We start from the raw sequence: 26,843 nt of genomic DNA, 5'->3' as shown, positions 1-26,843 counted from the left end.
TTTCTATAAAGTAACAATTTAAAAGTCCTGACACCAATTTAGACATTTAGGTGTTTTGACATTTTCATTAATTAATTTTTTGTTCATAAAGTAGGTGAAAACAATTAACAAAATTTCTACAAGAAGCATCACAAGAGGCTATTAAACCATATTATTATCTTAAGTGTGCATTTAGATGATTTCCCTCAACATGCTCAAGGAACAATGAATAAGAGTTTGTTATTCTTTTTGTCAATGCAATCCATAAAATGGTTTAAATAAAAGATGGTGTTTTTTTCTATTGCTGATTACATATTATACAATGAGTGAAAACAAACATTATAACGATGATGATTATTCATATTTCTACCAAATGACCAAGTTTAAATGAATCCAAATGATGACATTACTACAAACAAACCAAAATAAAAGCTTTAACCTCTATAATCATTACAATAGGATTTCATGTTTTAATATTCTAGTATTCTTAATCATATTTGATTTCTGTTCACTCTCAAAATGGCATTTTCCACATCCTTTGTAGGTAAAGCCTCCTCAGTAATAATAGAACTATACCTATCAATAATATAACAATTAGTATTGTAGATAGTACTGATACAGTTTGTTCTGGTTCAGGTTCAAGTTCGGCATACTGCACATGACTAGGTCCTTGCTGAGGAAGTACAGGGTGAGAATCAATGTTTCTTTGTCTTAGTCCATCTGTAGTGATTGATTCAGTCACAGGAGGAGCAACATCCTGTTCACCTCTGTCTGTTTCTAAAGATGAAGCTGTAAGACTTTTAATTTGATCATTCTCCATACCAGACGGAGGATTTGAACTGGTTATACTAGCTTCTGTACTAGAGCTCGGCACTGATTGTGTATTGGGTGTATTGTTCAAATTTGAATTATTTGGTGTCTGAGATCCTGATACTGAATTAGGAGCAGGACTGTTATTCAGAAAAGGACTTCGGAATCCAGAAGTTTGATTAGCAGCCATAAAGGGATTTCCAGCGGACATTCTCATTTGTGCAAACATTGATGGTAGAAATGTTGGAGGAAATGGAAACCTGGGTACAAAATTAGATCCTTGTTGTTGCTGTTGTTGTTGAGGGGTGTTTGCCATGTGAGGAAATTGCTGAGGGAATGAAAATCCTGGGAAAGGAAACTGTGCAGGCATGTTAGGAAAAGCTGGATAAACAGGTGTATTTGGAGGAGTAGTTATAGGTGTTGAAGCTGTATAACTTGTAGCTGTAGGAACGGGTGCTGATGCTGCAGAACTTGAAGCTGTTTCCTCTGCAGGCTTGTTCTCTGATGCTGATTTTTCACCCTATAAATATAAACAGTTATATCAATACACATTAATGTCAAAGATACAAGAACTTTTTTCAGTAAAGAGCAGGTTCTAACCTACAGTATCCAGGCCAAATAAAAAGTGGCAGCAACATTTGATCATTTTTGAAGATTACAATTTGAACTATAATTTGAGAACTTTTTATGAACAAATATAATATTCCCCAAAGGTCAAAACTGTAAAAGCCTGTTCAAACCTTCTAATGCAGTCATCTTGAGACTGCAGAAGGAGCATCAATTGTATATAGTTGGTGTGGCTGTCAAAACAATGTAATGCAATTTCAAACCAGTTTTGCTTCTTATTTTGGGTTTTTATCTCGTTATTGACTTCTTCCTGTTGAATGTTTTGCTTGTTTTTACTGAATTTTAGCAGAGATATTAGCTATTTATTTCATGCTTTGTTTATTTTTCTATTGTTTTCAATGCTGTCTCAGAACTTTTAATTTATTAGCTGTGCTATTTATTTTGTTTTTAGTTCAATCTATAATTGCATCAATCCTTTTATAAATATCACTGACATTTTGCATGATTTTATATTTTAGCTTGCTTTGAATGTACATGAATACATATATAACTTTGTATACAGTGGGTTGTAACATTGTATTAGAGTTTATAATACTTTTGTTCAGTATATATGTTTCTTACTGCATATTTATATAATTTGTAATGAGAAATGAAACATTAATTAAAAAAAATGTAGATTATCTCCCTTTTACCAGAAAAAATCTCAACTTTAATTGACTGAGATGTAAATATCATAGGCGGATCCAGGGGGGGGGGGGGGGGGGGCTGGTGGGAAAAAATGGTTGATTATATAGGGAATCATTGAAGCATGACTTGAGCGGGCCCCTCTTAGATGAGTCAGCGGGCCCCCCCTTAGGAAAAGTTCTGGATCCGCCACTAAATATGTTCTATTGCAATGGTGACAAAAATCAGAATACTAGTAACAATGATACTACAGACATATTAACCTTATTCTAAAGTATAAGCTCTTCATTTCTATTCATCAATAAAGATAGCTCTAAGCCTTCCAGTGACTGTATTAAAGACCAAAGTCAACTATAAATCATAATTTAATTGATATATTGCTAATTTTTCATTAAATAACAAAACTTGTGTCTCCTTATATTAGCTGTTCAAATTCAGGACTTATATTTTCTTGATTTTAGTATCAAAACATTTTTAAACTGTTGATCTATAGTTAATAATAGTTTTGTAATATGTAGTTATGTACCCTAAAGTTGATCTGTGATGCTAATTCTTTGGCTTCTTCATTTGCAGCTTTAGATGCCTCTGTCACTGGTTTTAGGATGGCGGCTATATTGCCACAGTTCTCACACTTCCAGTCTAAAGTTCTGAAAAAATATAAAAAAAACAGTTTTACATACAATAAAAGCAGTTATAAATAAAACAGTATCTGTGTATTTTAATCTGATTGCTACTGTTACTAAGTAGATATAAATGTCCATAGAACTTTGAATATGTTCTGATATGAGCAATAATGGAAACAGTCATAACTGCCAGTCAAGAACTTATCTGAAATGCCAATGAAAATTATGGCATCATGACTTTAGATTTGGACAGAAAGAATTTTGGTCATTTCATTGAGATTGTGGTTTTTTTTTTTTTAATAATTATTCAGTTTATTGCACTATTGGTTGTTAACAAATATCCTAAGAGGTACAACTATCCCAGATAGGTTTATCCCTGTGTGTGAATTATCAAAAGAACCAGGGGATTCACAAGATAAACTTATAATAAGTTTCAAAAGTGGTTAATAAATTATTACAATCTGTATAGTTTACAAAATCCGCAATAAAATCATAGCAATAAAATCCGGAAAACATACGTTCTCTCTGTTTACGATTTTCTACTTATTTTAATTGTGTATCACGTGGTATAGATTGTGTTTTTTTAATATCAAACAAGCACTAATCATTGCATGTAAAACTTATCCTGAAACTATGACTCCTTTAATCTTTGATAATATGAATCCTATCAAAATGACAGACAGACTGAGACAGTGTGTGATAACATTCATGACCCTGGTTTGAGACAGTGCAGTGTCAATGCTATGATTGTTTTTTTTTAAACAATGTGTGATATATATAATAATAAATTTGTTTGAATAACATGATTTAAAATAGATGAATTCCTATTGAACATATGTTTTCCATGTAAATGTATAAATCAGACGAATTGAACAGACCTTTTTGCTAATTTCTTTCTTTCCTCTGGTGGGTAATCCAGTGATCCTATAGCACCACTTCCATGTGTAGGCATAAAACCTATGATGGCTAATAAGGCAGTCCTAACTGTTAAGTAAAAGAAATAAATAAAGGTACATGTAATCTACTAACTTGACCCTATATGTGTAGGACCAGTACTACTGCCATGGGAAGACATAAAATCTATGATGGCTAATAAGGCAGTCCTAACTGTTAAATAACGAAATAAATTGAAAACTGTGTTGAAATTTTTCTTTTGAAAGGTACATGTAATCTATTAACTTGACCCTATATGTACTACTGCCATGGGAAGACATAAAACCTATGCTGACTAATAAGGCAGTCCTTACTGTTTTAAATAAATAAAGCCATGTGTAAATTACAGTGAAATCTTATTATTAAAATAAGGCATGTTAACTTTAAGTTAACTTAGTATAAAACTGCCATATTTTTTGTGTGTATGTCCCAAATCAGGGGCCTATAGTTCAGTAGTTGCCACTGGTTCATGTCTGTTATATTTGTTTTTCATAAATTGTTAAGTAATAAATCAAGTCATTGTTTTCACAATTGAATGTTTCATTTTTCATGTCAAGGCCTTTTATAGGCAACTATATAGCATAGGTTTTTCTCAGAGTTGAAGGACATATTGTTGTCTATAATTGCTTACTTCCACATTATTTTGGTGGATAGTTGTCTCATTTGCATTCATACCACATCTCCCTACTCTAATCTAGACATGATAGATTTCTTGGTAATTACTGTTAATTTTCTTGCAGGAAAAAAATCATGAAAATGTTAATTTGAATCTGAATATAAAAAAATAATAATAGTGACTACATATATATATTTTGCAAAAGAGGTTTGTCTGCATTTGCAGCAATAGTTTTGATGAAGAAACTTTCTACATTATATTCACTTCTTATTACTTACTAGACCAAGATGGTTGCCATGACTCTGGATGATGTCCAGATATACTCAAACATATCTTCTTATTAGTTTCAAATCTTCCATTTGGCTGAAATATTCATTTTAATTAAGTTTTTCTTCATGTACATAAAAATTAAGTTACTGTAAACATTATTAATTGCGATTTTAACATATGAATAAAAATGTAGAGGGTTATGAGGAAGCTGAGTCAGGCCTCAATTTCTAAGTCAGTGTAAAGGTGTAATATTGACTGTCCCAGGTTATGGGGAGGGTTAGTATCCTGCTAATTTGTTTAATCTTTCCACATTCTCTATGTGCCTGCCCCAAGTCAGGACACTTTAATTCAGTGGCTGTTGTCTGTTGATATGTTACATATTTGTTTTTCGTTCATTTTTCGTACTTAATAATAAGGCCGTTAGTTTTATTGTTTGAATTGTTTTATATTTGTCATTTCAGTGCCTTTTATAGCTGACTATGCAGTATGGGCTTTGCTCATTGTTGAAGGCCATACAGTGACCTATAGTTGTTAATTTTGTCTCTTGTAGAGAGTTGTCTCATTGACAATACTGAAGACTAAAATTTGGTTAAACCATTCCAGATACATAAAGTAAAAGATGATTATAAAATACTGACAATTAAACAGGTTATTAGAGCAATGTATAATAAGAAAATTAACTTGACTCTTACATTTAAGGGCATACGATACAGTTTTGATCCTGTATTTACAAGTTCGTGAAAATTTGCATATAGGCTATTTTTTACCTGATTACATCAAATATGTAAGAAAAAATATACCTTCATGTGCTACCTTTTGAGTAAAATGAGGTCGAAATTTTGTATATTTGCTCAAAATTCAGATTTGTGGCTTTAATTTCTTTTTCGAAAGAAAGACGTTAACTTTTTTTTTATAAAAGATAAACACAAATTGTTTTTTTGTTAAATAATTTGTAATTTCTGTATTTTATAATTATCCTAAAAAATTATGCATTTTTTATTCAGAAATAACTCATATTTATCAAATATTCATGAATTGAGGAAAATACGTAATTTTTTGCTGCATGTTTTTCAAAATTAAAAAAATCCTCTATTTACAGTTTTATAAAATTTGGGTCACATAATCTCCCTGCAAAATGAAACAAATTGCTGTTTTGAAAAATAGAGGTCCATGAACTTGTTTTCAAATTAATTCAGTTTGAATGATAACCAGATGCTCCGCAGGGCGCAGCTTTATACGACCGCAGAGGTTGAACCCTGAACGGTTGGGGCAAGTATGGACACAACATTCAAGCTGGATTCAGCTCTAAATTTGGATTGTGATTAAATAGTTGACACAGCATAGGTTTCTGACACAGAATGAATGTGGTCTAATGAACTTAAAAAAAATTTTGGCCTTTGAGCAATTCACTATGCTGTTGAATATGAATCCTCTCAAAAAAATGTTTGAAGAAATTTTCTTTTTATTTATGAAATCTGAAATGAAAAAAATTGACCCCCCCAATTTTTTTTTCACATCCCCCTTTCCCTTATTTCAAAACTGATCTCAATTCAAATTTCTAATGAAGTTTGCAACAATAACTACTCATTTAAATACATCATAAAATATTAAAGTGTAAAAAAAGTGCTTGTTATCACTGACAATGACTGAATGGTAAAGATTGTTTTAATCTATCAGTTGGTAGTAAAAGTGAATATACATTGTATATTGTATAAAACAATGATTTAAGTTGATTCAACTACTATTCTGGACAAAGAAAGAGAACTTCAATTGAAATCCAATTGGAATTTCTTGCTATTGCACAATATTGTGCAATTAGATATATCTTGCTATTGTGCAATACTGTGCAATTGAAAATATTTGCTATTGCACAATACTGTGCAATTGAAGATTTCTTGCTATTGCACAATACTGTGCAATTGAAGATTTTTTGCTATTGCTGAATTTATAACTGTGCAATTGAAAATTTCTTGGTATTACAATACTTAATATAATAATTTTGGATCCTGATTTGGACCAACTTGAAAACTGGGCCCATAATCAAAATTCTAAGTACATGTTTAGATTCAGCATATCAAAGAGGCCCAAGAATTCAATTTTTATTAAAATCAAACTTAGTTTAATTTTGGACCCTTTGGACTTTAATGTAGACCAATTTTAAAACGGGACCAAAAATTAGGAATCTACATACACAGTTAGATTTGGCATATCAAAGAACCCCAATTATTCAATTTTTGATGAAATCAAACAAAGTTTAATTTTGGACCCCGATTTGGGCCAACTTGAAAACTGGGCCAATAATAAAAAAATCTAAGTACATTTTTAGATTCAGCATATCAAAGAACCCCAAGGTTTCAATTTTTGTTAAAATCAAACTAAGTTTAATTTTGGACCCTTTGGACCTTAATGTAGACCAATTTGAAAACGGGACCAAAAATTAAGAATCTACATACACAGTTAGATTCGGCATATCAAAGAACCCCAATTATTCAATTTTTGATGAAATCAAACAAAGTTTGGGTCCTTTATTCCTAAACGGTTGGGACCAAAACCCCCAAAATCAATACCAACCTTCCATTTATGGTCATAAACCTTATGTTTAAATTTCATAGATTTCTATTTATAAATACTAAAGTTATGGTGCGAAAACCAAGAAAAATGCTTATTTGGGTCCCTTTTTGGCCCCTTTTTCCTAAACTGTTGGGACCTAAACTCCAAAAATCAATACCAACCTTCCTTTTGTGGTCATAAACATTGTGTTCAAATTTCATTGATTTCTATTCACTTAAACTAAAGTTATTGTGTGAAAACCAAGAATAATGCTTATTTGGGCCCTTTTTCAGCCCCTAATTCCTAAACTGTTGGAACCAAAACTCCCAAAATCAATCCCAACCTTTCTTTTGTGGTCATAAACCTTGTGTTAAAATTTCATAGATTTCTATTCATTTTTACTGAAGTTAGAGTGCGAAAACTAAAAGTATTCGGACGACAACGACGACAACGACGCAGACGACGAAGCCAACATTTTTTCAAATTTTGTGGTCGTATAAAAATCAGTCGTAAAATGCATCTTTTCCAGATATGTCAGTTTGACGTCGCGAAAATAACATTTTAGGTTAGCAACGTCATTACCTCCCCTGCAACTGTATCGTATGCAACTTAAGTTAAAATATATATGGAAAAAAAAACAAGGGGAGATAACTCCCCTCAAAAATATGTTACCTATCATTTGCCTTTTCAACAAAATTAATCTTTTTAGAATAATTACTATGCCTGTCTGACCTGTTGTTTAATTCAATCAATATATTTGTGTTTTTTATTGAAAATTTTACAAGTAGCTGCTGGTAGTTCTTTAAAAAGAACTACACATCGTTATGTATTCAGTTTCATGTTTTCCCCACATCATTATCATTTGAAGATGTTAAAACAGAAAATATCACATGCTCAATTATTGGAACTCCTTTAAAAGCATTTTTACTTAATGATACATAGCATTGAAATATTGTATTGTGAATATTCAAAATGTAGGATCTAAGCAGAAGAGATTTGCCATAGTAATTTGCCTGATCTGTTGTTAAATTCTCTGAAATGGTGGCCTATCTTAAGAATGATCGTATAAGGCAGAGACACATACATGTTAATTGCTTAATACCAGTTTATCCCTATACTTACAGTCAATAATATAACATTTGGGGGTTTCATTGGATAATCAGGAGGCAGTATTATTCTTCCATGATACAATCCTCCATCAAAATCAGAGTTTTCTGGTCCTCTGATAGTAAAATGCCATTCAAATAAATTATCCTGTAAACAAATAAAACAAATTGTCATCATCATCATATTGTGTTATTACATGTATTACTTTTGGCTATTCTTTTTTTAGTATGTTCGCTACTCTTGTTTTTTTAAATTTTGTCAAATAATCAGAATCCTCTAGTTTTATCCATAACACTTTCCACCAATCCCTACCTTTCTTTTCATAATTTTAATATATCTAGCTTAAAAAAGTAATTTTTGAAAATCCATTACAAAAAATGTTTAAACTTTCAATCAATGTTAAACATGTTAAAACACATGTTTATTACATATGTATAGTCCTTATATTATTATGTTTCTGATACCTCTAAAGGTTGTGTGAAATACAGTTCTGTTGGCTCCCGTAGCTCCTGTGCTTCTTTCATCAGTCTCTTCACGGCTGGAAATAAAAAGTGAATACATGTACACCATATTTCAAAATACAAAAGGGTTTATTTAAGAAATAATTCATGGAATTCATATATTTGTTGGAAATTTACATATGGTCTGGGCCGTGATATCCAAATTTTATCCTGAGTGATAGGACAAATATGGTCATTAAAAATTGAAGAGAGGGTGGGTATACTGTGTATGTGGCTGTTCCTTTTTACTCCCTGATAGGTAAAGCTCAAACATTCTAATAAATTTGTAGCTTTCATGGATTATTTTGTATGACATGTATGACAAACTACTAAAAAAAAATCTGTTTGCTTCTTTAAATGTTTAAATTTTCAAACCTAACAATTGCCATTTTTGATTTACATGTTTTTTATCGTATACTTCCGTCAATTCCAATGTTGACATTACTCAACTAAGGAGCTGTCATTTTGACTTGCTGAAATCAGTATTAAATATGCGAATTATACAATAGAATAGAAAATTTAAAATAAAACCTACTGTACCTTGAAAATCAATTTTGATGCTTCAAGTAACAGAAAACCTTCAACGCTAGTGTTTTCATTTGTATGAAGTAATGTTTTGAAAAGACTTAAGAAGGCTGGTGGGTACAAAAAATTCGGCAAAAAATTAAAGATTTGTTTTTTTATTACAATTTTTATTTATTACACTTTTAGTTAATAATTTATGATATGGTATAAAAATCCACCAAAAAAATCAATTCAGTTTGACCCCAGATGACTTTTAAAATGTTTTTATCATCATGATCATTGCAAAAGCTCCAAATTATCTCCCTTTAATGAGAAAATTACTTTTTTTGGCATTAAAATTGAAATATCTTCTTTAACCCATCGGTGATCTATATTTTTTATTATTGTTTTCAAATAAGCTTTACATACATGACATAAACTAAATAATTGTAAATTTTTAGCGATTTCTGTAATTTATCTCTTTTTTTATTTCGATATTACCTTTATTTCTCCTATTTATTCAACAGAAAAAAAGGACATTAACTTTTAACTGCGCACTTCTTTAGGAGGCAGATTGTGAGTTTAAATGAACAGTGATCCAATTTTTTATTTCATTTTTCTATTGTTAATTTATGAAAAAATTTAGAGAAATTCTACATTAGGGAAAACAAATTATTTAGACCCGCGACCCCCTTAAATGCGTCAAAAAACATTAAAAGACATTTGTAGAATTTTATTCTATTTTCATTTTGTTGATTTCTCCATGCTTTTGTTCATTAATTCTTTTTATTACGCATCCAAATAAGAATAAAACTTCTTTTTAATTGCAAATTTTAAAACAACAATATCGGCAAAGCATTTGCAAACAGGTTCCAATACATGTGGATTTATGTCGGAAGGTATATTGTAATTTTTTTTATTATGCTACATGTTATGTAAATCTCTAAGTCTTTGTGGAGTATCAGAATAAGATATATATGGAGAATTTTATGTGTTGCTTAACAAGCAAAAGAAGCACGTCAACTCATATTGGAATAAAATTCATTTATAAATGCATGATTGAGTCAACCTAAATTCAGCATATTTAGCAGTCTGAGATTACTCTGACTTCTAACGCCTTTTTTGCCAGACCCAGCTTGTCTGACAAAACAGCCTTTGGATGTTAGAGTAATCTCCACCTACATATTCAGGTGAATCCGGGTCCGTTCGCGCCCATTCACGTTAGCACCCACTCATGTTCGCCCCCTTTCACTTTCGCACCCTACATGGTCGCACCAAAAGTCCGTTCGCACCCAATTTTAATTGGGTTTGTGTTTAATTACTTTGTAATCAACTTTTGGCAAGTGTATTTTTTTAAGTAGATCTATATTTGTTGTCATTGTTTCAAAATGAAGTGAGACAGCATTTTTTTTTGTGTTGAATAAATTTTAATCATGTTTTTGATAGCTAGTGTATTGTTTAAAATAATAATAACCCTCTCTACATAAAGTGGGTTTCTGTTCTCAATCATGGTTTGGTTAGTGTATTGCTATAAATTTGTTTCATTGACTTGTTTGAAAATAAAGTGAGATTCTGACTAGATCTACGTTTTTTTTTTTTTTTGTGTGCTGAATAAATTTTATCATGTTTTGGTCATAATAGTGTATTGCTATATTTTATTCTTTCATTGTTTCAGATCAAAGGGACCAAGCTGTTAAAAACAATATCTTTTGTGTTTTTTATTTAAAATGTTCAATATTTTACTCATACCAAGCTGAATAGAGTCAGACTGAGTATTTACACCAAAGCAATTTAAAACAACAATCATGATTTTCCAATTATTCAACTGGAATTTGAATTAAAATTGGGCGCGAACGTGAAGAGTGCGAACGGACCTTGGATGCGAACGTGTGAGGTGCGAACGTGTAGGGTGCGAAAATGTATTGGGCGCGAACGGACCTGATACCGATTCAGGTAACCACAAAAACAAATTGAAAATGAAAGTACATGTATTCACATAATTACAATAATCATAATAATGGCAGACAAAAATGAAACCAAATAAAATGTGTATGCAGATAGATTGTTTGGGTTTGTTTTTTTTGCTGAGACTGCAGAATAACAATTCGATAAAAAGGTATTTTTAAGCTGACATGGCTGATGTGATGCAGATTTAAGCCAAATTATGGGTGTGTCTTTTCTTCTTACAATATTTCAATGTTTATACCTGGACTTCGCATACTGTACATAGCCTTCATGGTTGTTAAATGGATTTTGCAGTAAATTGACGTTTCAGTGCAAGAAAAGAGGATGAATTTGTTAAGACAGACGTGGCAAAATATCTGACAAGAGAGTGAAACATAAACAAACTTCCCAAATGGATTTGTTATCTAAATTTTGATTGAGTGTTGACTTTTTCATTGACGAATGAGATGAATTGTCTTATTTTGTGGAACTTATGAATAGCCACTTCCGCTCAAAACGAAAGTAGAAAACACGTGAGATTGAACATAAAAATGTCAAGAACAACAATTTGCAATTCTCAGTTGTACAAGTTGCTTACATCCAACAAATTCATATCATTTAAACAGATGTGTCACAGACGATCTAAGAAAAAAATGGTATAACTTATAAGAATGATAACTTATAATATATAATATTTTCCAAATTATTTTTTATTTTCCAAATTATTTCTACACAACTATAGCTATATCAGAGACATATAATACAATTATATGTCTCTGGCTATATATATATATAGTCTACAGGCATGACAGGGGGCATAATATGAGGAAGGCATTTCTTGTGAAAGGGGACAAAGTCTGCATGATTTTTTTAATTTTTTTTTTGTAACTTCAAAAGGAAGCAGGACAAATAGCCCAACTGCCACTGGCAAACCACCCCACACCAAATCTCCCCACTTTTTCACCAACTCGCCCCACTTTTTAAAAATCAACCCACTTGTTAAAAAGGTTAAATCCCTTTAATTTGTGTCCTGTCAACTTAACATGACTTAATGAAAAAAGGTAAAATGTAGGCATATTGGCAGCCCTTAATCCATTACAGTTTAATTCTTTTATTCATAAGAGGGGCTTTACATTTTATGTAGTTCAACTGGTATGCATTAATTCTGTACATACTTTTATTTATCCATGGAACGAGTTGAGAAACATAAATTCAACAACATTACTTCCTGTTTCATAAGTAGAGAGAGTTTCATCATGTTCATTGGGATTTTTCTATTTTTCTCAAGTGGGGCTAGATGGCATTCACATCACAGAAAGAAAGATAATCACTTCTTTCTGCTTATAATTTCAATACTTGAATTTAATTGGTCAATTAGAACTTTTCTCTTAGTTTACACTTCGATATAAACCATGTTTCAGAAACTACTTTCGTAATCTATTCATGTGCAATACAAATGCTGGTAGGGATCCCAGGATTTTCAGCAAATTAAGATTAAAAAACCAAAAACAAATAACAGTTGTATAATTCTAATGCATATATCATGTATAAATATTTATAACAAAAAATAAATAAAACAAATGTACTAAAGCTTCGAAAATGTATAAAATTAAAATCTTAATAAAATTCCAGGAAATTTCATGAATGCTTTGGCGCATTTACGTCATGGCAAACACCGCTTCAAACAAATGAAAACTTTCAAGGAATAGAATACATGTATTTTGATAATATCTCATTAAATTGAAGTTTTTGAGGTAGGTGCTATAACTATTTCATTTTTGATTTTGTTGCATTTATCAAACATTTATTGATTTTAGTAAGTCCAAAAGGCGGCCAACTCCTTAGTTCCAACCTGTCAATTGTGCATTTGATGGTACATGTAATTATAGTAGGCTTTGCCACACAAAATGTTAATTAAAAATCACGAATATTTTGCATAAGAATTATTAGGATTAAACACATTTTTTCTAGAGGTTATTGATGTGTTAACATGAGTTCTTTGTCACAAACTTTACATACCGGTAAAAGTCCTTTGGACTTTTATTCAGTGTGTGAGTTAATTGCCATAGTTTACACATCAATAACCTCAAGAAAAAATGTGTTGAATCCTATGCATGCTATGATAAATCATCAATACTATAATTTTTAATGGACACTTGGGATTTCTTGAAACTTTGTGCAGTAACTTAATATTTAGAAATATGAAGATGAATGACTTCATCATGTTCATCAAGAATAGAATTTTTTTCCATTTTTCTATGAGATTTAATAAAGATTCCAGAATGAAGTTGGAAAATAGGAAGTTGTTACAAATAGCATGAATAGCTTACTGTAAATTTAAGTTGAGTGGATGCTAATCATGTTTATACCCATGTCCATACCATAATCGTATTTATATTGCTAGTCATCAGAATTATCAAAATTATGTGTATCATGTTAATTATTTAAAGACATATGTATATGATAATCATGTTTATGCAAGACATCAGTACATGTGTACCATGATAATAATGTAAAGACATCAGTACATGTGTACCATGATAATAATGTAAAGACATCAGTAAATGTGTACCATGATTATAATGTTAAGACACCAGCACATGTGTACATATATATACAATAATAATCATGTTAAGAAACAAGTACATGTGTACATGTACAATAATAATCATGTTAAGACACCAGTACATGTGCACATGTACAACAATAATCATGTTAAGACACCAGTGCATGTGTACATGTACAATGATAATCAGGTTAAGACATCAGTACATGTGTACATGTACAATGATATAAAGCATGTTACCACATCAGTGCATAATGTCTATCTATCATGATAATAATATTAACACTTCAGTGCAATTGTACCATGATAATCATGTTAAGACAGCAGTATAATCATAATCATGTTTAATAATACAAGACATACATGTGTACCATGAGCATGATGAGGATTATCTAACTGAAAGTCCTTTTTTGTAAAAATTGCAAAATCTAATTATTTATTTTCTATGTTACAGGCTTTCCAGAGCAATTCCAAGAGTAATACACAACATGCCTTAAATCACTTTGACATGTATTACAGTAGCTATTATAAAGAACTGTGGCCATCTATAAGAATATCTCTATTATCACAACAGAAATATTGTGCTTTAGTAAATCACTGTGATGAGGGCACTGCCTTCAAAGCAGAGTCAAAGTTATCTGATTTAGGTGCAGAGGACTTCATACAAAGAGCTGTTGATATGTCAACTGATTTAAAAGCAGCACATTCACAAAGCATTGAGACTGATCGTTCACATACTGAAAAGGACAATGTTATTGTTTCTGATGATTCTCATGAAGATAATATACAACCTTCTCATAGAAGTGATTCCATTGTATTTTCCAGTAACAATGATCCTATAGATGAAAAGAATACAAGTTTATATGATTTCATGCCTACAAATAAAGTTTATACTCAGAGAGAATTCCTACATCAAGAACTTGCCAGACAGAATACATTTGAGGATACAGACTTCCTTGTCAATGTTATTACAGAGGATATTCCTCGCATACCTGACACACTCAAAGCGTACTGTTATAAGAGAGGGAATATTGATCTGTTTCCAGAACCTTCCATCAGTAGGAGAAATAGTAAACTAGGTAAGAATGAAAATAGTAAAACATTTAAATAGCTTGAGTCATTGTTATAATATAGGTTATCATTGTGATCATAAAAAAGAGAGGCGAATGATACCAAAGAGACATTCATGACTGTTCTTTAGATAATGATAAGTCTCTTAAATTTTAACATGTATTTATAAATAAATGTATAGTATAAATTCAAATATGGATAGATGCTAGATTTTCTTAATCATGTAAAAGGGGCGTTAGCTACGAGATATAAAAAACATGATTTATTTTCAATCATTATAATTGAAAGTATATATATATATATATATATATATATGTAGAAATCATTGCGATGTTTTTATTATTATTGCGAAAAATGTAACAGGGTTATAATCTCAATAATAAAAATATTCAGTATGAATTTTTTTATATGAATGATAGAATCAAACAGAACTTTTCTGAATACATGTATTGCAAAAAAATGACACAATTGCAATATTAAATGCACTCAACATGCTCAATTATTTCTGAATTTACAGTAGTGAAATAATAAGTAAATTTTAACAGCTAATTTAGCATTGTTTAGTTCAATATTTTCAAGTTAAGATAAGAAACAAATAAATAACTCAACCTCACTGAATTCATATTCATGTAATCTTTTATTTAACCCCTTATCTAGCATGTCTAGACATTGATTACCCATGCATTCAGCTATTTGGAGGATCAACATTGAGAGTGAAACCAGGATGAAAAATACCTCGAATAGTGTACAGCTATTTCACATATATATTTCAGGTTATTACATGATGGATGCTGCTTCCATGTTACCAGTTATTGCCCTTGATGTATATTTATGTGATATATATATCAGGTTATTACATGATGGATGCTGCCTCCATGTTACCAGTTATTGCCCTTGATGTATATGTATGTGATATATATTTCAGGTTATTACATGATGGATGCTCCCTCCATGTTACCAGTTATTGCCCTTGATGTATATTTATGTGATATATATTTCAGGTTATAACATGATGGACGCTGCCTCCTTATTGCCAGTTATTGCCCTTGATGTATAGTTATGTGATATATATTTCAGGTTATTACATGATGGATGCTCCCTCCATGTTACCAGTTATTGCCCTTGATGTATATGTATGTGATATATATTTCAGGTTATAACATGATGGACGCTGCCTCCTTATTGCCAGTTATTGCCCTTGATGTATAGTTATGTGATATATATATCAGGTTATTACATGATGGATGCTGCCTCCATGTTACCAGTTATTGCCCTTGATGTATATGTATGTGATATATATTTCAGGTTATTACATGATGGACGCTGCCTCCATGTTACCAGTTATTGCCCTTGATGTATATTTATGTGATATATATTTCAGGTTATAACATGATGGACGCTGCCTCTATGTTACCAGTTAATGCCCTTGGTGTACAGCTATGTGTTGTATATTTCAGGTTATTACATGATGGACGCTGCCTCCATGTTACCAGTTATTGCCCTTGATGTATATTTATGTGATTTATATTTCAGGTTATTACATGATGGACGCTGCCTCCATGTTACCAGTTATTGCCCTTGATGTATATTTATGTGATATATATTTCAGGTTATTACAAGATGGACGCTGCCTCCATGTTACCAGTTATTGCCCTTGATGTATATTTATGTGATATATATATCAGGTTATTACATGATGGATGCTGCCTCCATGTTACCAGTTATTGCCCTTGATGTATATTTATGTGATATATATTTCAGGTTATTACATGATGGATGCTGCCTCCATGTTACCAGTGAGTTATTGCCCTTGATGTATATTTATGTGATATATATTTCAGGTTATTACATGATGGACGCTGCCTCCATGTTACCAGTGAGTTATTGCCCTTGATGTATATTTATGTGATATATATTTCAGGTTATTACATGATGGACGCTGCCTCCATGTTACCAGTTATTGCCCTTGATGTATATTTATGTGATATATATTTCAGGTTATTACATGATGGACACTGCCTCCATGTTACCAGTTATTGCCCTTGATGTATATTTATGTGATATATATTTCAGGTTATTACATGATGGATGCTGCCTCCATGTTACCAGTTATTGCCCTTGATGTATATGCATGTGATATATATTTCAGGTTATTACATGATGGACGCTGCCTCCATGTTACCAGTGAGTTATTGCCCTTGATGTATATTTATGTGATATATATTTCAGGTTATTACATGATGGACGCTGCCTCCATGTTACCAGTTATTGCCCTTGATGTATATTTATGTGATATATATTTCAGGTTATTACATGATGGACGCTGCCTCCATGTTACCAGTTATTGCCCTTGATGTATATTTATGTGATATATATTTCAGGTTATTACATGATGGATGCTGCCTCCATGTTACCAGTTATTGCCCTTGATGTATATTTATGTGATATATATTTCAGGTTATTACATGATGGACGCTGCCTCCATGTTACCAGTTATTGCCCTTGATGTATATTTATGTGTTGTATATATCAGGTTATTACATGATGGATGCTGCCTCCATGTTACCAGTTATTGCCCTTGATGTATATTTATGTGATATATATTTCAGGTTATTACATGATGGATGCTGCCTCCATGTTACCAGTTATTGCCCTTGATGTATATTTATGTGATATATATTTCAGGTTATTACATGATGGATGCTGCTTCCATGTTACCAGTTATTGCCCTTGATGTATATTTATGTGATATATATTTCAGGTTATTACATGATGGATGCTGCCTCCATGTTACCAGTTATTGCCCTTGATGTATATGTATGTGATATATATTTCAGGTTATTACATGATGGATGCTGCCTCCATGTTACCAGTTATTGCCCTTGATGTACAGCTATGTGATATATATTTCAGGTTATTACATGATGGACGCTGCCTCCATGTTACCAGTTATTGCCCTTGATGTATATGCATGTGATATATATTTCAGGTTATTACATGATGGATGCTGCCTCCATGTTACCAGTTATTGCCCTTGATGTATATCTATGTGATATATATTTCAGGTTATTACATGATGGATGCTGCCTCCATGTTACCAGTTATTGCCCTTGATGTACAGCTATGTGATATATATTTCAGGTTATTACATGATGGACGCTGCCTCCATGTTACCAGTTATTGCCCTTGATGTATATGCATGTGATATATATTTCAGGTTATTACATGATGGATGCTGCTTCCATGTTACCAGTTATTGCCCTTGGTGTACAGCTATGTGTTGTATATTTCAGGTTATTACATGATGGACGATGCCTCCATGTTACCAGTTATTGCCCTTGATGTCATATATATGTGATATATATTTCAGGTTATTACATGATGGACGCTACCTCCATGTTACCAGTTATTGCCCTTGGTGTACAGCTATGTGTTGTATATATCAGGTTATTACAAGATGGATGCTGCCTCCATGTTACCAGTTATTGCCCTTGATGTATATTTATGTGATATATATTTCAGGTTATTACATGATGGACGCTGCTTCCATGTTACCAGTTATTGCCCTTGGTGTACAGCTATGTGTTGTATATATCAGGTTATTACATGATGGATGCTGCCTCCATGTTACCAGCTATTGCCCTTGATGTCATATATATGTGATATATATTTCAGGTTATTACATGATGGACGCTGCTTCCATGTTACCAGTTATTGCCCTTGGTGTACAGCTATGTGTTGTATATATCAGGTTATTACATGATGGATGCTGCCTCCATGTTACCAGTTATTGCCCTTGATGTATATTTATGTGATTTATATTTCAGGTTATTACATGATGGATGCTGCTTCCATGTTACCAGTTATTGCCCTTGGTGTACAGCTATGTGTTGTATATATCAGGTTATTACAAGATGGATGCTGCCTCCATGTTACCAGTTATTGCCCTTGATGTACAGCTTTGTGTTGTATATATCAGGTTTTTACAAGATGGATGCTGCCTCCATGTTACCAGTTATTGCCCTTGATGTATATTTATGTGATATATATTTCAGGTTATTACATGATGGATGCTGCTTCCATGTTACCAGTTATTGCCCTTGGTGTACAGCTATGTGTTGTATATATCAGGTTATTACAAGATGGATGCTGCCTCCATGTTACCAGTTATTGCCCTTGATGTATATTTATGTGATATATATTTCAGGTTATTACATGATGGATGCTGCCTCCATGTTACCAGTTATTGCCCTTGATGTACAGCTATGTGTTGTATATATCAGGTTATTACAAGATGGATGCTGCCTCCATGTTACCAGTTATTGCCCTTGATGTATATTTATGTGATATATATTTCAGGTTATTACATGATGGATGCTGCCTCCATGTTACCAGTTATTGCCCTTGATGTATATTTATGTGATATATATTTCAGGTTATTACATGATGGATGCTGCTTCCATGTTACCAGTTATTGCCCTTGGTGTACAGCTATGTGTTGTATATATCAGGTTATTACATGATGGATGCTGCCTCCATGTTACCAGTTATTGCCCTTGATGTATATTTATGTGATATATATTTCAGGTTATTACATGATGGATGCTGCCTCCATGTTACCAGCTATTGGTCTTGATGTATATTTATCTGATATATATTTCAGGTTATTACATGATGGATGCTGCTTCCATGTTACCAGTTATTGCCCTTGGTGTACAGCTTTGTGTTGTATATATCAGGTTTTTACAAGATGGATGCTGCCTCCATGTTACCAGTTATTGCCCTTGATGTATATTTATGTGATATATATTTCAGGTTATTACATGATGGATGCTGCCTCCATGTTACCAGTTATTGCCCTTGATGTATATTTATGTGTTGTATATTTCAGGTTATTACATGATGGACACTGCCTCCATGTTACCAGTTATTGCCCTTGATGTATATTTATGTGATATATATTTCAGGTTATTACATGATGGATGCTGCCTCCATGTTACCAGTTATTGCCCTTGATGTATATTTATGTGATTTATATTTCAGGTTATTACATGATGGATGCTGCCTCCATGTTACCAGTTATTGCCCTTGATGTATATTTATGTGATATATATTTCAGGTTATTACATGATGGATGCTGCCTCCATGTTACCAGTTATTGCCCTTGATGTACAGCTTTGTGATGTATATTTCAGGTTATTGCATGATGGATGATGCCTCCATGTTACCAGTTATTGCCCTTGATGTATATTTATGTGATTTATATTTCAGGTTATTACATGATGGATGCTGCCTCCATGTTACCAGTTATTGCCCTTGATGTATATTTATGTGATTTATATTTCAGGTTATTACATGATGGATGCTGCCTCCATGTTACCAGTTATTGCCCTTGATGTATATTTATGTGATTTATATTTCAGGTTATTACATGATGGATGCTGCCTCCATGTTACCAGTTATTGCCCTTGATGTACAGCTTTGTGATGTATATTTCAGGTTATTGCATGATGGATGATGCCTCCATGTTACCAGTTATTGCCCTTGATGTATATTTATGTGATTTATATTTCAGGTTATTACATGATGGATGCTGCCTCCATGTTACCAGTTATTGCCCTTGATGTATATTTATGTGATTTATATTTCAGGTTATTACATGATGGATGCTGCCTCCATGTTACCAGTTATTGCCCTTGATGTACAGCTTTGTGATATATATATTTCAGGTTATTACAAGATGGACGCTGCCTCCATGTTACCAGTTATTGCCCTTGATGTATATTTATGTGATTTATATTTCAGGTTATTACATGATGGATGCTGCCTCCATGTTACCAGTTATTGCCCTTGATGTATATTTATGTGATTTATATTTCAGGTTATTACATGATGGATGCTGCCTCCATGTTACCAGTTATTGCCCTTGATGTATATTTATGTGATTTATATTTCAGGTTATTACATGATGGATGCTGCCTCCATGTTACCAGTTATTGCCCTTGATGTATATTTATGTGATTTATATTTCAGGTTATTACATGATGGATGCTGCCTCCATGTTACCAGTTATTGCCCTTGATGTACAGCTTTGTGATATATATATTTCAGGTTATTACAAGATGGACGCTGCCTCCATGTTACCAGTTATTGCCCTTGATGTACAGCTTTGTGATATATATTTCAGGTTATTACATGATGGATGCTGCCTCCATGTTACCAGTTATTGCCCTTGATGTATATTTATGTGATATATATTTCAGGTTATTACATGATGGATGCTGCTTCCATGTTACCAGTTATTGCCCTTGATGTATATTTATGTGATATATATTTCAGGTTATTACATGATGGATGCTGCCTCCATGTTACCAGTTAATGCCCTTGATGTATATTTATGTGATATATATTTCAGGTTATTACATGATGGATGCTGCCTCCATGTTACCAGTTATTGCCCTTGATGTACAGCTTTGTGATATATATTTCAGGTTATTACATGATGGATGCTGCCTCCATGTTACCAGTTATTGCCCTTGATGTATATTTATGTGATTTATATTTCAGGTTATTACATGATGGATGCTGCCTCCATGTTACCAGTTATTGCCCTTGATGTACAGCTTTGTGATATATATATTTCAGGTTATTACAAGATGGACGCTGCCTCCATGTTACCAGTTATTGCCCTTGATGTACAGCTTTGTGATGTATATTTCAGGTTATTGCATGATGGATGATGCCTCCATGTTACCAGTTATTGCCCTTGATGTATATTTATGTGATTTATATTTCAGGTTATTACATGATGGATGCTGCCTCCATGTTACCAGTTATTGCCCTTGATGTATATTTATGTGAGATATATTTCAGGTTATTATGGATGCTGCCTCCATGTTACCAGTTATTGGTATTGATGTATATTTATGTGATTTATATTTCAGGTTATTACATGATGGATGCTGCCTCCATGTTACCAGTTATTGCCCTTGATGTATATTTATGTGATTTATATTTCAGGTTATTACAAGATGGACGCTGCCTCCATGTTACCAGTTATTGCCCTTGATGTACAGCTTTGTGATATATATTTCAGGTTATTACATGATGGATGCTGCCTCCATGTTACCAGTTATTGCCCTTGATGTACAGCTTTGTGATGTATATTTCAGGTTATTACATGATGGATGCTGCCTCCATGTTACCAGTTATTGCCCTTGATGTACAGCTTTGTGATGTATATTTCAGGTTATTACATGATGGATGCTGCCTCCATGTTACCAGTTATTGCCCTTGATGTACAGCTTTGTGATATATATATTTCAGGTTATTACAAGATGGATGCTGCCTCCATGTTACCAGTTATTGCCCTTGATGTACAGCTTTGTGATGTATATTTCAGGTTATTGCATGATGGATGATGCCTCCATGTTACCAGTTATTGCCCTTGATGTATATTTATGTGATTTATATTTCAGGTTATTACATGATGGATGCTGCCTCCATGTTACCAGTTATTGCCCTTGATGTATATTTATGTGATTTATATTTCAGGTTATTACATGATGGATGCTGCCTCCATGTTACCAGTTATTGCCCTTGATGTACAGCTTTGTGATGTATATTTCAGGTTATTACATGATGGATGCTGCCTCCATGTTACCAGTTATTGCCCTTGATGTACAGCTTTGTGATGTATATTTCAGGTTATTACATGATGTACGCTGCCTCCATGTTACCAGTTATTGCCCTTGATGTACAGCTTTGTGATGTATATTTCAGGTTATTGCATGATGGATGATGCCTCCATGTTACCAGTTATTGCCCTTGATGTATATTTATGTGATATATATTTCAGGTTATTACATGATGGACGCTGCCTCCATGTTACCAGTTATTGCCCTTGGTGTACAGCTATGTGTTGTATATATCAGGTTATTACATGATGGATGCTGCCTCCATGTTACCAGTGAGTTATTGCCCTTGATGTATATTTATGTGATATATATTTCAGGTTATTACATGATGGATGCTGCCTCCATGTTACCAGTTATTGCCCTTGATGTATATTTATGTGATATATATTTCAGGTTATTACAAGATGGACGCTGCCTCCATGTTACCAGTTATTGCCCTTTGATGTATATTTATGTGATATATTTCAGGTTATTACATGATGGATGCTGCCTCTATGTTACCAGTTATTGCCCTTGATGTATATTTATGTGATTTATATTTCAGGTTATTACATGATGGATGCTGCCTCCATGTTACCAGTTATTGCCCTTGATGTATATTTATGTGATTTATATTTCAGGTTATTACATGATGGACGCTGCCTCCATGTTACCAGTTATTGCCCTTGATGTATATTTATGTGATTTATATTTCAGGTTATTACATGATGGATGCTGCCTCCATGTTACCAGTTATTGCCCTTGATGTATATTTATGTGATTTATATTTCAGGTTATTACAAGATGGATGCTGCCTCCATGTTACCAGTTATTGCCCTTGATGTATATTTATGTGATATATATTTCAGGTTATTACATGATGGATGCTGCCTCCATGTTACCAGTTATTGCCCTTGATGTACAAGATAATGATAATGTTCTAGACATGTGTTCTGCTCCTGGTGGAAAGATGTTGACAATGTTACAATATCAACATTCAGGTATACAAATAGCTGTGTTGTTTACTCATGAGTACTTTTAACTTTACATATTACCTCATCAGTCCTGCAGTGTTATCTTCCCTGTGTTATTAATTAATGATACCAGAAACAATTTCAATGCCCCAATCTTATCTCCAGGGTTCTCGCTAAGGCAAGTCCATGAGTCCTGGACTCACCAAAATCTGTCTGGACTCACCATTTTCAAAACTGATGAGTCCACAGATGCATCAAGATTGAAACATTTTGTATAAACTGAACACAGTTAAACACAAATATCATCATTTTATAGCAAAAGTTTAAAAGTAATCTGAATTTAATGTCATTTCATTGTACTGTTAGACCATGGAGACTAAAATATTTCATTATATTGTGGACAATAAAATATATTCTTCTTGCTGTTGGACTCACCACGGCCAAAAATGAGGAGTCCCTGGACTCGCCTTCAAAAATCTTTAGCGAGAACCCTAATCTCTATCCAACTTTACCGCCATTTACAGGAACTTTAAAAAAAATCTATGATAGAAGTTGTCACTAAAAATAGTCGTATGTTTATAGAATGTAAAGACTTGTTGCACGATAAACAAGTGGCAATTGTTTACAAACACTTTCTACATTTACACATGATCATGTTATAGGTGCTTTTTGATTGGATGCAGCGAGTTTTGACTGCAACCAATAAAAATTTAACCATGTGTCACCGAAATTTTATCTCAATCCGCCAAGGGTGAAAAGAACTGGAGTGGATGGTAAACCTTGGCTAGCGAAGATGATTTCAACGGAAAGAGACATAAAATGCTGCACATAGTAGAAGATTTATGAATGTGTAATTCTGATTTTATTTAACTCTAGAATGTGGTGGTTTTTTTTTAATTTGAAGTACATAGATAATTATGAGAAGAAATCAGACTTTGGTAAATAAAACACAAAAATATCTATAAATTTTAATGTATACTTTAGGACATTATTTCCATGATCACATTCAGGAAATAAAAAATAAAAATGGTAGAGTTACAACTTGTTCTGAATTTCTGGATAATTGATAAAACATAGTGTAAAATGTAGATGAATTTAGTAATAACAAGTCAAATTATCTCCCCTTAGCACAAATTTGTGCAAAAACTATCTCCCCTGCTGGTAAAATTTTTGATCTCTCTTTTTCTTTGACTACAACTATTCTATTTACTATCTATGTTTTTTAACCATCCTGTTTTATACATGAGATTAAAAGTAGTGATAAAATGGTTTGGTTATGAGTTTTTAAGTAAAGAATTGTTGAGTAATAATTTTGTCCAATAAAAACGGCCTAGCTTGGACCTTTGAAATTGTCAGATGTAGACTATTATTAAAGGTTCTAACCATACTTTAATTAGCCTTAGAATAAATGCTTCTGCAGTCATTTAGTCAGTTTAATGGCTGGGACAGACTTATTGCAATACATTTGTTATAATTTTCAGGCACATTGCTTTGTAATGATTCATCAAAAAGTAGACTACAGAGATTGACAAGGACACTTCACTCCTATGGCAACCAGACAATGATTGACAAGGTCACAGTTAATCAAGATGATGGTTTGACCTTAAATGAACCTAGTTATGATAAGGTTAGTATTTGTCCCTTAATCTATTCTGACATCAGAATATGCCCCTTAGAAATATTTATAATATAGAAAATTGTATTGTAAGTGCTCTCATGTGTACAGATTTTTATCAAACTTATATCAAAAGTAACATAAAGGATGTCTTAGAAAAGTAGAAAAATCAGTGCTGATTAATATATGTTTTTTATGAGTTATGCCCCTTGAAGTTATTGATTATAATATTGGAAATTGCATTTTATTTTCTCTCAAGCCTCCATTTCTTAAAGATATTTATGAACAATTTAAAGAAGAAAAAAATCAGTGATTTTTTAAAGTTATTGCCCTTTATCATGTTTATAGATATGTGCAACATCAGGGGACATTGGAACACTTTTGTTATATTTTCATATGTTATATGATTATGTTTTATACTAAAAGTCTGTCATAATCATACCAAACTTTATACAGGTATTGGTAGATGTCCCTTGTACAAAAGACAGACACTCTGCTTTGGAAGATGATAATAATATATTTAAACCAGGCAGAATGAAAGAAAGACTTCAGATACCTGCACTTCAAAAACATTTACTGTTGTAAGTTGATTTAAATTACTAATGTCAATGATGCTCTAACAGATGATTTGATTAGTGTGTGTATTGAAGAATAATAATACTTTTTAATGTATAAATGCTTCATTATTTAAGTTTTCAAATTTTCTTGCTAAAATCACAATATAAAATGAAGATGTGGTATGATTGCTAATGAGACAAATCTTCACAAGAAACAAAATGGCATAGAAATCAACAACTATAGGTCACTGTATGGCCTTTAATAATGGGAAAGCCCATACAGCATAGTCATCTATAAAAGGCCCTGAAATGTTGAATGTCAAACTATTCAAATGAAAATCGGGTGGCATAATTAATATACAAAAAAGTTAACAAATCAAATGTTCACCTCTTATTTACCTGTGTGTAAGCCATACTAACCATGTAACCTCAAGTTTCCAAAAAATTCTATCAAAAACCTAAAGTTGAAAAATAATTATGCTTTGAAATACCCAAAATATATTTTTATGACAGAATTTTTTAACTGCAATGGATAAATAACCTACACTTGTGAATTTCAATAGAATATTTTTTACGACCCTTTTTTGTATGCACGGTGATGTGACATACTATGATTTGGTGGTATTACACCTTTAATGTTGTATTTTGTAGATCTGGTATAATGTCATGTGTACCAGGAGGATCTGTTGTATATTCTACCTGTTCATTATCTCCAGGCCAGAATGATGGTGTCATCCAGGCAACATTAGAACATTTATGGAAGGAAACCAATATAGATATTAGTGTTGTTGACTTAAGTTATATGCAAACACTATTTAAGGATACATTTAACTTTTATCCTAGTTGCCGTTTTGGACAGTTAGTTCTACCAAATCTGAGAGCAAATTTTGGACCAATGTTTATATGTAAATTACACCGAACTAAATAAAAGATTTAAGTACTTCTGTATTATATCCAATGTATTGAAATTGCCATAATTTGAACGACACATCCCTTTACCTATTAGCATCTGTCAGTCAGTAAACAGGATAGAACACTCATTTTTGGGGTGCTCTTCTAGTTTGAAAAGGTTACGTCATGAAAACTACAATGAGTTCAATAATCCCAAAAGATGTTTGGAAGAAATTTTAGATAAATGATACAGCTTAAATATATATATTGAAAGCTTTTTTTTTTTTTTTTTTTTTTTTTAACAACATAAATAAATATTTATTTCAAATATTGGCTTGTTACAATATCATTCAAGAGTCCAAGCTCCTCCTGATGTTCCCTGTTACAATCCACTAATCACTCAGGG

The 26,843-nt window shown here is 32.4% G+C and overlaps 2 protein-coding genes across 2 annotated transcripts; one reads left to right on the top strand and one right to left on the bottom strand.

The window, feature by feature from the left end:
• Positions 1 to 255: 255 nt before the first annotated feature.
• LOC134688478 (ubiquitin-conjugating enzyme E2 J1-like) lies at positions 256 to 11,507 on the bottom strand. Its single transcript, XM_063549234.1, has 7 exons — positions 11,350 to 11,507; positions 8,604 to 8,677; positions 8,155 to 8,286; positions 4,491 to 4,575; positions 3,542 to 3,647; positions 2,567 to 2,687; positions 256 to 1,309 (listed from the first exon to the last, which is right to left on the bottom strand). The coding sequence occupies exons 1-7, from the start codon at positions 11,378 to 11,380 to the stop codon at positions 494 to 496; spliced, it is 1,365 nt and encodes a 454-aa protein (XP_063405304.1). The 5' UTR covers positions 11,381 to 11,507; the 3' UTR covers positions 256 to 493.
• A 70-nt stretch (positions 11,508 to 11,577) lies between these two features.
• LOC134688477 (5-methylcytosine rRNA methyltransferase NSUN4-like) lies at positions 11,578 to 26,599 on the top strand. The gene is made up of 6 exons (XM_063549233.1): positions 11,578 to 11,743; positions 14,108 to 14,732; positions 23,270 to 23,401; positions 24,856 to 25,001; positions 25,446 to 25,570; positions 26,198 to 26,599. The coding sequence occupies exons 1-6, from the start codon at positions 11,639 to 11,641 to the stop codon at positions 26,472 to 26,474; spliced, it is 1,410 nt and encodes a 469-aa protein (XP_063405303.1). The 5' UTR covers positions 11,578 to 11,638; the 3' UTR covers positions 26,475 to 26,599.
• Positions 26,600 to 26,843: the final 244 nt, after the last annotated feature.

The sequence above is a fragment of the Mytilus trossulus genome, chromosome 10 (genome assembly GCF_036588685.1).
Source record: "Mytilus trossulus isolate FHL-02 chromosome 10, PNRI_Mtr1.1.1.hap1, whole genome shotgun sequence".
Taxonomy (NCBI): Eukaryota; Metazoa; Mollusca; class Bivalvia; order Mytilida; family Mytilidae; genus Mytilus; species Mytilus trossulus.
This window is presented reverse-complemented; position numbering and strand designations above follow the sequence as displayed.

Excerpts from the sequence above, each read along its gene's own strand:
- LOC134688477 (XM_063549233.1), top strand. The coding sequence starts at position 11,639 with ATGTCAAGAACAACAATTTGCAATTCTCAGTTGTACAAGTTGCTTACA. Across the intron at positions 25,002-25,445 it reads ATGAACCTAGTTATGATAAG|GTATTGGTAGATGTCCCTTG; the intron begins GTTAGTATTTGT and ends AACTTTATACAG. Across the intron at positions 25,571-26,197 it reads CTTCAAAAACATTTACTGTT|ATCTGGTATAATGTCATGTG; the intron begins GTAAGTTGATTT and ends TGTATTTTGTAG.
- LOC134688478 (XM_063549234.1), bottom strand. The coding sequence starts at position 11,380 with ATGAAGGCTATGTACAGTATGCGAAGTCCAG. Across the intron at positions 4,576-8,154 it reads CAAATGTTATATTATTGACT|CCAAATGGAAGATTTGAAAC; the intron begins GTAAGTATAGGG and ends TGAATATTTCAG. Across the intron at positions 1,310-2,566 it reads CATCACAGATCAACTTTAGG|GGTGAAAAATCAGCATCAGA; the intron begins GTACATAACTAC and ends TTATATTTATAG.